Source organism: Plutella xylostella, chromosome 14 (genome assembly GCF_932276165.1).
Source record: "Plutella xylostella chromosome 14, ilPluXylo3.1, whole genome shotgun sequence".
NCBI lineage: Eukaryota > Metazoa > Arthropoda > Insecta > Lepidoptera > Plutellidae > Plutella > Plutella xylostella.
This window is the reverse complement of record NC_063994.1, coordinates 8,341,814-8,355,518: the sequence shown is the minus strand read 5'-3', so window position 1 is coordinate 8,355,518 and position 13,705 is coordinate 8,341,814. Positions and strand designations below refer to the sequence as shown.

The window sequence follows — 13,705 nt, the reverse complement described above, 5'->3', positions numbered from 1 at the left end:
GTATATGAATGAACAATCCCACACACTTTCAGTACAATGTCACTGGACATGAGCTGGTCCCTGAGCTCTGCTTCAACACACAACAATCTCAAAAAGTGAACATGTCGGACACAAAGTGTCTTTACAATAAGATTCAACAGCTCACACCAAGATAATAAACCAGAACTACAGTAAAAAAGAAGGTTAAATAGGCGTGGGAGATACCCAGTAGCAAGGCACAGAATAGGATAAAAAAAAAAAAAAAAAATTTTGCTTAGACATCATGTGTTTGTCTCTTTGCTTAAAGGATTCAGTCATGGCCTGCATAGTATTTATCTCCGGGTTTAGAGTTGGCGCCTTACAAAAAGGTGTATTCTTTGGAAACAAGTACTTCTTGTTAAGTTCCTCTTTCACCTCTTTTTTAAGGCCTTCTTGTAAGATTTGTTGAAATCTCTTGCTTACGCCTTCTTGAAGATCGTCACCCCATTCTTCTGATGTTACTTCAAAGTCCCCCAAGATGTTGAGTAATAGATTCGTCAGTCATCTTTACTTAATCATAAGATTGTAATCTCTGCTCTGAGTAGGTATATATTTTTTGTGTTTTACGCATTCAAGATTTCTTGAGTACCCACTTACATGCACATAAACACACACACACGCCTTCTACTACTGTACCCCCTTATGAGTAGGCAGAGAAGAGATGTTTAGAAACCCAATGTAAGAGCGGGCAAGCCTATTGTCATTTTTCGACACATCCAAAACCTGAGAATAAATACTTATCTATGATTAAAACAAATATTTACCCCGGCCGGAGACCAAACCCAGGACCCTCGACACAACAGTTAGAATTACTAACCACTGTGCCATCCGACTTAATTTAATTATTTGTATTCTTAAGACGTTGTATTTTTTATGAATGTAGGGTCGTCAAGAACACTTATTCATAGGCATACAATACAAACATCATACTTAATTTACACTTAACATCCAACACCGAGATCAAACACTTATTGGTTATAAACAAATATCTGCCCCGGCTGGGATTCTAACCCGGAATCTTCAACATCACACAGCCAACACTGACCAACTAGAGTCATGTATAGACTGTGTGTGTGTGTGTTGTGTACCTACTGAAATTCCATTGCGATTGTGTATTAAATATGTAGTGTGCATGTAATGCAGGTATCTAAAAATTACTAAACCTCATAATCAAAACGTTGGGAAGTGTATCCCACTCTGTATTAAGACCAAAGCCGTGCGTGCCATGTTCTTTAAATTAAAAACACATTGGGAAGTCTCTCCCATTCCGTCCCAGTCTGATCCATTGTCGCCGTGTGATAATGAATTATTGGGAAGGCTATCACACTCAAGTGAGCGACGACGACGCGCGAAGCGCGCGGCGGCGGAGCGAACGCAGAGTGGGATAGACTTCCCAATAATTCACTACTTGTGTGTGTTTGTTTGTTTTGTTTTTAGGGCTGGGTGGGTTGGTAACTTTATAACTTACTAATAAGTAATACTTACTAAAACATCCTAAATAACTTATTTTCCATTATTCCTATTTCTAATCCTACTCCTACTATCGCAGCTTTCCGTAATAGCGAACTAAATTTTAAATAAGTACGTAAGGCACTTACATAATACCTAATTATCAAATATAATATCCACTAAGCATTTATTCATTATTGCCTAGTATAGCCCATCTGGATTTGCGATGGTTTTATTTTACACACAGTGACAGTTTGTATTTAATTAAGTTATTTATTGTAAGTACCTACTCTCAACGCAGCGGACGGCCGAAAACGGCCTGCAGTAAGGCCTTGGTCTCCTATTTACTCCGTAGGTCGCGTCAAGTGTCACCGCCGTAGGCCGCGTCACAATGCTCATTATGTCTACGCGCCAACGTCGGCGTGTGAGGGAGACCGCATCAGTACATTTCTATAGAGAGCATCATGACGCGGCCTACGGCGTGACGCTGGACGCGATCTACGGCGTAAATAGGAGACCAAGGCCTTAGGCCCGGGTCTCCTATTTACTCCGTAGGTCGCGTCAAGTGTCACCGCCGTGGGCCGCGTCACAATGCTCATTATGTCTACGCGCCAACGTCGGCGTGTGAGGGAGACCGCATCAGTACATTTCTATAGTGAGCATCGTGACGCGGCCTACGGCGTGACGCTGGACGCGAACTACGGCGTAAATAGGAGACCAAGGCCTTACTGCAGGCCGTTTTCGGCCGTCCGCTGCGTTGAGAGTGAGAGCAGCTCGCTCGGCGGCACGGCACGGCAGCGGAGGCATTTGTTTGCGCGATAGAGTAGGTAGACATAGGTGCGATTAGGTAGGTAGGTATGTTTGAAGCCAAGTGAGTGAATTTCGGGCGCTGGCGCGGGCGGGCGGCGGCGGCGGCGGTGGCGGGGCATTTTTTCTATGAATATGTATTATGCGTATTTGTCTGACAGACCGGCGTAATGAAATGACCAATGTGACTACCTCTACCTACTAATTATATGTTCATCGTAAAAGTGGTTTTAAATAGGTATTTAACTACTTACATACTTTTTATATTGTTTTGCCGACTATTGCTTGCTTGTGCATGTTCTTTAACAATGATAACCTTGCTATTGCTTCTTCTTCTGATCAGTGCACGGCCACAGCTCTAACAGCACCGTCATCATCATCAACTAACACTGCTGACTCACACATGTCATTGAACTCTGCATTTGCTTCGGATATAGGAAACTATGTTTCTGATACAAAAAAAATGCGTGAACTACCAGATGCTACTAAAGCTCTTTTACTTGAAAATCATTGGGTGCCTCCACTTGACTACGATTTTCCCTACGAGATCATACAAAAAAATGGAAAATCGTACAAAAAACATGTTCAACGGTCACATCTCCAGAAATTCCATTGGCTTGTGCTATCACATAAATATCAGGGGCTTTATTGTAAATATTGTTCATTATTTCTAGCTAATTCTGATATTGATTCCGTGAGATCTAACCCCGGACGTCTTGTTAATGAACCATTGAAATGCTTCAATAACTTTTTGGGTGAAAATGGTTTATTACTGAAGCATCAAGGTAATAAATACCATAAGGCGGCTGTTGAAAGGGGGAAAAGCTTTTTGGCGTGTCATCATAAACCAGAGCTCGATATCGCGAACCAAATTTCGACACAAAGAATGGAGCAAGTGGCAGAAAATAGGGATCTCTTAAGACCTATTATAAAAACTATAATATTGTGCGGCCGTCAAAATATACCCTTACGTGGACACAGGGACGATGGTGACATTCTTAGCACAAATACTAACCGTAGTGATGTATCTTCTGAAAGCAATTTTCGGGCACTGTTAAAGTTCAGAATAGATGCAGGCGATTCACAACTCCTAAACCATTTAAAAACAGCAAGTTCAACAGCCACTTATATAAGTAAAACAGTACAAAATGAGTTGATTAACATTTGTAAAGAACACATCCAGAGAACTATATTGGAAAACGTAAAAAAAGCTAAGTTTTATTCGATAATTTTTGACGAGACAACTGATGTATCGCATACGGAACAGATGAGTCTATCATTAAGATATTTGAGTAATTATGTAATCAAGGAAGATTTCATATGCTTTTGCGATGCCTACGAAATGCTAGACTGCGAAAACGCAAAGACCGCAGAAGGCTCAAAAGAATTGCGACTCACAGCCATACAATTAGCGAAAATCGTTGAAAATATATGCGGCAAATTTGAACTGGATTTAGCGTACTGCGTAGGCATAGGAACGGACAGCTGTTCTGTAATGGCCTCAGATGTAAAAGGTGCTGTGCAGGAACTGTGCAAAAAAGCTGTAACGAGCCGTTACAAACCAACCGTCCAACACACCTACCCTCACACCGCGGCCACAAGAGCGCCCGGCGTGTGCGAGACGAGGCGGGGCACCACACAGACGACTCCGGAGAATACAAGGGGCGCGGGGCGACCCGCCTATAAATAGCCGCCGGACCGCCGCTAGAGCACCATTCGCCACCTCCTATTCCGACGAGTGATCATTCCGTTCCCGAGATCCCTCCCCGCACCCATATCTATTCAAGTAATCTATTCACGCACACTAATCTCACAACACCGGTCTCCCCGCGAGGTAGGTTGCTCAACGGACCGAGGCCTCTCGGATATATGGATGCCTGGGGTGCCTAGTTTAAAGCATCCGTATACCCGACTAGACCCGACACAGTGGGCTGCCTAATTAGCGGACCGAGGTCCCCCGGATACGTACATGGATGCCTGGGTTGCCTAGTTTAAAGCATCTGTGTAAGTACCGAACTATACAATCACCGAACACACACCGGCCTTCAGCCACATTCTTGTCGACACAAATACACTCCACAAACCCTGGAACAAGTCCACACGCACCACCGGTATTCGCCCGACCTCCTGTACCCTGTATCCTTCCCCTTATTAAGATAGGAACATCCGCGTAGGCCCCTTCAGGGCCCGACCAATATAAATATCAATAATCGTGATAAGTATTTGTGCATTTGTGTAGTGTGTTAATATTAAGTACGTAAGCTGTAAGTACCCTAGATATATAAGTTAACTTGATTGTAAATAAAGCGGGTCCAGTGCCGCCTCAATTGTGTTACACTATTTAATCGGTGTTATTAATTATCACCCCGTACACCTATCGAGGTTATTTCCCTCCTGGGGCCTCAGGATCAATATCAGGATAGTTAGGACCGCTTCACGGTCAGTGTAGATCCCCCAGGTGACCGGGCACTCCTTCAGAGGCCGGCGTCGAGCTGAGCTAGCCTAAGACAGCTTCCCGGTACATATTAATTGAGAGTTATTAGGTAGGTACCAGCCCTAAGCACTAGGGACGTTAGTCATAAGGGTAAGTACCACATTACAATATAGCACCCAACCCCTACTCTCGGGGGAGGCCAGGCAGGTCGATTCGCCCAGGGGTCGCTCCCCGGTGATCCAGACCAGCCCCTGCCGAGCTGCTACATTACATTTGGCGCCCAACGCAAAATCCACTAATTCTCATCAATATTTAATATTATTTAGCCCCCCGTAATAAATCATAAATCATTAGAAATAACCGACCGACCGACTAACCGTGCAACTTAACTTTCTACCCGTAATCATTCTAAAAATAGACCGACAACCGACCGACCGACCCCGTTTAACAAAAATTACAATTCAAAAGTAAAGAACAGATAATTTTTTGTTGGTCATTTTTATTTAAGTTATAGTAACCGATTACAAACTGGCCCCGTTTTATAGTAGGTAAATATACAGCATCAAATGCCAACTTCTTGGATTTATAACCTTAGTAAAGAGGAATTAATAAGGGAAAGTAGGGAGAGGAAGCTACCGACCGTAAATTTAACCGTTGACAAGCTGAGGAAGCAGCTGTCCGACCACATCAGAGAAGAAGAGGAGGAGACCTTCGAGATGACATCCGAAGACCAGACCAGAACCGCGAGCCAGCTGAACCTGTCATCCATCGTGAGGGAATGGAATATATCGTTCGACACCGCATGCGACCCGGTTGAGTTCATCGAGCGTTTGGATGAACTGACGTCATCAGGTGACGTCCCGCAGGACCGATTACTCCAGGTACTACCTAAGGTACTAAGAGGTAAACCGCTATTATGGTACAGAAACAACTCAGACAACTGGGAAAAGTGGGAAGACTTCCTGAAAGACTTCAAACTCTTCTTCTACCCGGCGGGATACGAGAAAAACCTGCTCGAGATGATCATCGCACGAAAACAACACCACCGTGAATCTTTCGTCAACTACCTGACCGACATACAAACCCTGATGAGAAGGTACGGAAAAATGTCCAAAACAGAAAAAGAAGAAAGAGTCTACGAAAACATGAACGCGAACTACAAGTACTACATCAAGAAGCAAGACTTCACCAGCCTTGGGGAATTAATCAAACAGGCAGCCGAGTACGAGCAGATCACAGAAGAATCCTCATCTCAACAGTGGAACCACCGACCAGACCGACACCGCCAGACACCGAAAAGTCATCCAGAAACGTCACCAGAACCTCGTAAAATACACGAAAAATACGACAGGACCACGTGCTGCTGGAACTGCGGCAAAGCAGGCCACTCACACAAAGAATGCCGGGGCAGGCAAGTACTGTTCTGTAGCCAATGCGGAGTCCTCGGGAGACTTACGCGCAACTGCTGCAGAAGAGAAACCAAGTTCGGAGACACGAACATAACCGCCGAAGAAAACCGACCAGAACAACGAATTTTTGAAGACGTAAAAATAGGTAAAATCATATACCGAGCGTTAGTTGACACAGGCTCCACCAGATCGTACATCAGTAGAAACATTTATGAAGAGAATTCGACAAACGCCGACACAGAAAAAGTCACAGGGATGCGAGTAACCGTCGCAGATGGCAGAGTCATGGACGTGAAGCTCAGAATAGACCCAGAAATCGAGATACGGCAGAGAAAAATAACACACGAACTCTTCGTGCTACCAGCTTATTCACCGCCAAACCTAGTTATCATAGGGATAGACCTACTAAGAAAAGCAGGAGCCACAATAGTCTGGAACAACAATACCGAAAATACACCGAAAGTCACCGAAGTCGTCACAAATGATTCAACACCACCGAATAATAATATAATCAACGGCCCAATAAAGACAAAATCCCGCAAGCATAAGAAAAAACCTAAGCAACAACATCCACCAAGATATCCCGACACAGCCTCAATCCAGGAAAGAAAAGAATGGTTCGAGAGGAAAATGACCGAAACCCGAAAATCACCTCAAAATGACCCAACATTCGCAATTAAAAACGGCTCACTCCAAAAACGAATTGTAAATCCGGCGTACGGGGTCAAGATCAATGCACAATCGCAGTGGAAATTATGCGTTCCGACATTGAAGAGAAGGTCGATTATCGAACAATACCTTAATGAACCGACAACAACAGGCTACGTGACCACGGGAAAAATCCTAAAAAGCATTGCCGAAACATATTATTGGCCCGGGATGTACAAAGATGTTCTTCATCACATGAAAAAGTACAAAGAACGCCTAAAATCATTGTCATCAAACTCGCCGCAACCGTATTCCACTGATTCCACCGAACCGAAGCAATAAGATACCTACCGATGACGTCATCACCCATCGCCAGATGTGCCTAGCTGCGGTACTCATGCGATGCCGAACGAACCGATAATTCCAAACCTACCCTCAATCATCAACATAATGAAGATTGAAGACAAATAGCCGTAAAAAGTTAAAACATTTGTATATTTATGACCTAGTCATTCCGTACCGTACCGTAAAAATGTTATTATGTTTAATTTGTAATTTAATTATAAATATACAACTGAAAAACCGCAATCTATATTAAAAATGTAGAAATAGGTAAAAATGTAAACGCAAATGCACACATTTTACACCGTCCGTCCGTAGTATAATATGATATAAGTAAATAATAGACACACAGACATGTTAAACGTATAACATCCACCTTATTGCATCAAAGTCGCAAGTAAAATTTTGCTCAGACTTAGAATAAAGATTGTAAATTTTTGAACGCAGCCCAATACGTTACTCTGTGAACGTACACAGGTTAGAATTTTAGTTATGAAGTCAATGTCAAGCGTCAAACCGACCGAGTAAATTTCAGCGCAAGGGCACATGCCGTATAAATTTTAATTTATTTGATATGTAAACAATTTAAAACCGTAAAGCTGAAACCGTATACCTAATGTAATTAACAGGAAAATGTATATCAGTACACAATAAGTTATGTACACATAGCCTACAATGTAAGTAAAACCAACCATGCATTTTATCCTTGCTCATGTCTTGTAAAAAACAAAATACTCACATCTTTTATGTAGAAAAGAATCCCGAATATAATATACCGTTTCCGTCCGAACTTACCGGCACCAAGCAGGGATGAAATGCTCATGGACAATACCGTGTAACTTTTTTTTACCAAAGCTAATAATATTATACTGTGTAAAATTAACCTGATATAAATATCTAAGTAAATAAAATATATCCTGAATCCAGATGATAAAGTAGGAACCCGTTTGTAAACAAATGCACCAGTACATGCACCGTTCTCTTAATTTTTCCTTGTATGTATCTACATGACCTGTGAATTTTTACCAGGTAAAAATTCTTCTGCCGAGGGGGGAGAATGTAACGAGCCGTTACAAACCAACCGTCCAACACACCTACCCTCACACCGCGGCCACAAGAGCGCCCGGCGTGTGCGAGACGAGGCGGGGCACCACACAGACGACTCCGGAGAATACAAGGGGCGCGGGGCGACCCGCCTATAAATAGCCGCCGGACCGCCGCTAGAGCACCATTCGCCACCTCCTATTCCGACGAGTGATCATTCCGTTCCCGAGATCCCTCCCCGCACCCATATCTATTCAAGTAATCTATTCACGCACACTAATCTCACAACACCGGTCTCCCCGCGAGGTAGGTTGCTCAACGGACCGAGGCCTCTCGGATATATGGATGCCTGGGGTGCCTAGTTTAAAGCATCCGTATACCCGACTAGACCCGACACAGTGGGCTGCCTAATTAGCGGACCGAGGTCCCCCGGATACGTACATGGATGCCTGGGTTGCCTAGTTTAAAGCATCTGTGTAAGTACCGAACTATACAATCACCGAACACACACCGGCCTTCAGCCACATTCTTGTCGACACAAATACACTCCACAAACCCTGGAACAAGTCCACACGCACCACCGGTATTCGCCCGACCTCCTGTACCCTGTATCCTTCCCCTTATTAAGATAGGAACATCCGCGTAGGCCCCTTCAGGGCCCGACCAATATAAATATCAATAATCGTGATAAGTATTTGTGCATTTGTGTAGTGTGTTAATATTAAGTACGTAAGCTGTAAGTACCCTAGATATATAAGTTAACTTGATTGTAAATAAAGCGGGTCCAGTGCCGCCTCAATTGTGTTACACTATTTAATCGGTGTTATTAATTATCACCCCGTACACCTATCGAGGTTATTTCCCTCCTGGGGCCTCAGGATCAATATCAGGATAGTTAGGACCGCTTCACGGTCAGTGTAGATCCCCCAGGTGACCGGGCACTCCTTCAGAGGCCGGCGTCGAGCTGAGCTAGCCTAAGACAGCTTCCCGGTACATATTAATTGAGAGTTATTAGGTAGGTACCAGCCCTAAGCACTAGGGACGTTAGTCATAAGGGTAAGTACCACATTACAATATAGCACCCAACCCCTACTCTCGGGGGAGGCCAGGCAGGTCGATTCGCCCAGGGGTCGCTCCCCGGTGATCCAGACCAGCCCCTGCCGAGCTGCTACATTACATTTGGCGCCCAACGCAAAATCCACTAATTCTCATCAATATTTAATATTATTTAGCCCCCCGTAATAAATCATAAATCATTAGAAATAACCGACCGACCGACTAACCGTGCAACTTAACTTTCTACCCGTAATCATTCTAAAAATAGACCGACAACCGACCGACCGACCCCGTTTAACAAAAATTACAATTCAAAAGTAAAGAACAGATAATTTTTTGTTGGTCATTTTTATTTAAGTTATAGTAACCGATTACAAACTGGCCCCGTTTTATAGTAGGTAAATATACAGCATCAAATGCCAACTTCTTGGATTTATAACCTTAGTAAAGAGGAATTAATAAGGGAAAGTAGGGAGAGGAAGCTACCGACCGTAAATTTAACCGTTGACAAGCTGAGGAAGCAGCTGTCCGACCACATCAGAGAAGAAGAGGAGGAGACCTTCGAGATGACATCCGAAGACCAGACCAGAACCGCGAGCCAGCTGAACCTGTCATCCATCGTGAGGGAATGGAATATATCGTTCGACACCGCATGCGACCCGGTTGAGTTCATCGAGCGTTTGGATGAACTGACGTCATCAGGTGACGTCCCGCAGGACCGATTACTCCAGGTACTACCTAAGGTACTAAGAGGTAAACCGCTATTATGGTACAGAAACAACTCAGACAACTGGGAAAAGTGGGAAGACTTCCTGAAAGACTTCAAACTCTTCTTCTACCCGGCGGGATACGAGAAAAACCTGCTCGAGATGATCATCGCACGAAAACAACACCACCGTGAATCTTTCGTCAACTACCTGACCGACATACAAACCCTGATGAGAAGGTACGGAAAAATGTCCAAAACAGAAAAAGAAGAAAGAGTCTACGAAAACATGAACGCGAACTACAAGTACTACATCAAGAAGCAAGACTTCACCAGCCTTGGGGAATTAATCAAACAGGCAGCCGAGTACGAGCAGATCACAGAAGAATCCTCATCTCAACAGTGGAACCACCGACCAGACCGACACCGCCAGACACCGAAAAGTCATCCAGAAACGTCACCAGAACCTCGTAAAATACACGAAAAATACGACAGGACCACGTGCTGCTGGAACTGCGGCAAAGCAGGCCACTCACACAAAGAATGCCGGGGCAGGCAAGTACTGTTCTGTAGCCAATGCGGAGTCCTCGGGAGACTTACGCGCAACTGCTGCAGAAGAGAAACCAAGTTCGGAGACACGAACATAACCGCCGAAGAAAACCGACCAGAACAACGAATTTTTGAAGACGTAAAAATAGGTAAAATCATATACCGAGCGTTAGTTGACACAGGCTCCACCAGATCGTACATCAGTAGAAACATTTATGAAGAGAATTCGACAAACGCCGACACAGAAAAAGTCACAGGGATGCGAGTAACCGTCGCAGATGGCAGAGTCATGGACGTGAAGCTCAGAATAGACCCAGAAATCGAGATACGGCAGAGAAAAATAACACACGAACTCTTCGTGCTACCAGCTTATTCACCGCCAAACCTAGTTATCATAGGGATAGACCTACTAAGAAAAGCAGGAGCCACAATAGTCTGGAACAACAATACCGAAAATACACCGAAAGTCACCGAAGTCGTCACAAATGATTCAACACCACCGAATAATAATATAATCAACGGCCCAATAAAGACAAAATCCCGCAAGCATAAGAAAAAACCTAAGCAACAACATCCACCAAGATATCCCGACACAGCCTCAATCCAGGAAAGAAAAGAATGGTTCGAGAGGAAAATGACCGAAACCCGAAAATCACCTCAAAATGACCCAACATTCGCAATTAAAAACGGCTCACTCCAAAAACGAATTGTAAATCCGGCGTACGGGGTCAAGATCAATGCACAATCGCAGTGGAAATTATGCGTTCCGACATTGAAGAGAAGGTCGATTATCGAACAATACCTTAATGAACCGACAACAACAGGCTACGTGACCACGGGAAAAATCCTAAAAAGCATTGCCGAAACATATTATTGGCCCGGGATGTACAAAGATGTTCTTCATCACATGAAAAAGTACAAAGAACGCCTAAAATCATTGTCATCAAACTCGCCGCAACCGTATTCCACTGATTCCACCGAACCGAAGCAATAAGATACCTACCGATGACGTCATCACCCATCGCCAGATGTGCCTAGCTGCGGTACTCATGCGATGCCGAACGAACCGATAATTCCAAACCTACCCTCAATCATCAACATAATGAAGATTGAAGACAAATAGCCGTAAAAAGTTAAAACATTTGTATATTTATGACCTAGTCATTCCGTACCGTACCGTAAAAATGTTATTATGTTTAATTTGTAATTTAATTATAAATATACAACTGAAAAACCGCAATCTATATTAAAAATGTAGAAATAGGTAAAAATGTAAACGCAAATGCACACATTTTACACCGTCCGTCCGTAGTATAATATGATATAAGTAAATAATAGACACACAGACATGTTAAACGTATAACATCCACCTTATTGCATCAAAGTCGCAAGTAAAATTTTGCTCAGACTTAGAATAAAGATTGTAAATTTTTGAACGCAGCCCAATACGTTACTCTGTGAACGTACACAGGTTAGAATTTTAGTTATGAAGTCAATGTCAAGCGTCAAACCGACCGAGTAAATTTCAGCGCAAGGGCACATGCCGTATAAATTTTAATTTATTTGATATGTAAACAATTTAAAACCGTAAAGCTGAAACCGTATACCTAATGTAATTAACAGGAAAATGTATATCAGTACACAATAAGTTATGTACACATAGCCTACAATGTAAGTAAAACCAACCATGCATTTTATCCTTGCTCATGTCTTGTAAAAAACAAAATACTCACATCTTTTATGTAGAAAAGAATCCCGAATATAATATACCGTTTCCGTCCGAACTTACCGGCACCAAGCAGGGATGAAATGCTCATGGACAATACCGTGTAACTTTTTTTTACCAAAGCTAATAATATTATACTGTGTAAAATTAACCTGATATAAATATCTAAGTAAATAAAATATATCCTGAATCCAGATGATAAAGTAGGAACCCGTTTGTAAACAAATGCACCAGTACATGCACCGTTCTCTTAATTTTTCCTTGTATGTATCTACATGACCTGTGAATTTTTACCAGGTAAAAATTCTTCTGCCGAGGGGGGAGAATGTAACGAGCCGTTACAAACCAACCGTCCAACACACCTACCCTCACACCGCGGCCACAAGAGCGCCCGGCGTGTGCGAGACGAGGCGGGGCACCACACAGACGACTCCGGAGAATACAAGGGGCGCGGGGCGACCCGCCTATAAATAGCCGCCGGACCGCCGCTAGAGCACCATTCGCCACCTCCTATTCCGACGAGTGATCATTCCGTTCCCGAGATCCCTCCCCGCACCCATATCTATTCAAGTAATCTATTCACGCACACTAATCTCACAACACCGGTCTCCCCGCGAGGTAGGTTGCTCAACGGACCGAGGCCTCTCGGATATATGGATGCCTGGGGTGCCTAGTTTAAAGCATCCGTATACCCGACTAGACCCGACACAGTGGGCTGCCTAATTAGCGGACCGAGGTCCCCCGGATACGTACATGGATGCCTGGGTTGCCTAGTTTAAAGCATCTGTGTAAGTACCGAACTATACAATCACCGAACACACACCGGCCTTCAGCCACATTCTTGTCGACACAAATACACTCCACAAACCCTGGAACAAGTCCACACGCACCACCGGTATTCGCCCGACCTCCTGTACCCTGTATCCTTCCCCTTATTAAGATAGGAACATCCGCGTAGGCCCCTTCAGGGCCCGACCAATATAAATATCAATAATCGTGATAAGTATTTGTGCATTTGTGTAGTGTGTTAATATTAAGTACGTAAGCTGTAAGTACCCTAGATATATAAGTTAACTTGATTGTAAATAAAGCGGGTCCAGTGCCGCCTCAATTGTGTTACACTATTTAATCGGTGTTATTAATTATCACCCCGTACACCTATCGAGGTTATTTCCCTCCTGGGGCCTCAGGATCAATATCAGGATAGTTAGGACCGCTTCACGGTCAGTGTAGATCCCCCAGGTGACCGGGCACTCCTTCAGAGGCCGGCGTCGAGCTGAGCTAGCCTAAGACAGCTTCCCGGTACATATTAATTGAGAGTTATTAGGTAGGTACCAGCCCTAAGCACTAGGGACGTTAGTCATAAGGGTAAGTACCACATTACAATATAGCACCCAACCCCTACTCTCGGGGGAGGCCAGGCAGGTCGATTCGCCCAGGGGTCGCTCCCCGGTGATCCAGACCAGCCCCTGCCGAGCTGCTACATTACAAGCTGTAAACGCAAAACGGTGCCCGTG

At 43.9% G+C, this 13,705-nt stretch overlaps 2 protein-coding genes across 2 annotated transcripts; both read left to right on the top strand.

Moving 5' to 3' along the window:
* The first annotated feature begins 3,817 nt into the window (after positions 1-3,817).
* On the top strand, positions 3,818-8,968 carry LOC125489469. The gene is made up of 2 exons (XM_048625399.1): positions 3,818-7,784; positions 8,137-8,968. Exon 1 carries the CDS (start codon positions 5,275-5,277, stop codon positions 7,105-7,107), a length of 1,833 nt encoding a protein of 610 aa, XP_048481356.1. The 5' UTR covers positions 3,818-5,274; the 3' UTR covers positions 7,108-7,784; positions 8,137-8,968.
* A 122-nt stretch (positions 8,969-9,090) lies between these two features.
* Positions 9,091-13,317, top strand: LOC125489468. Its single transcript, XM_048625398.1, has 2 exons — positions 9,091-12,133; positions 12,486-13,317. Exon 1 carries the CDS (start codon positions 9,624-9,626, stop codon positions 11,454-11,456), a length of 1,833 nt encoding a protein of 610 aa, XP_048481355.1. The 5' UTR covers positions 9,091-9,623; the 3' UTR covers positions 11,457-12,133; positions 12,486-13,317.
* The last annotated feature ends 388 nt before the right edge of the window (positions 13,318-13,705 follow it).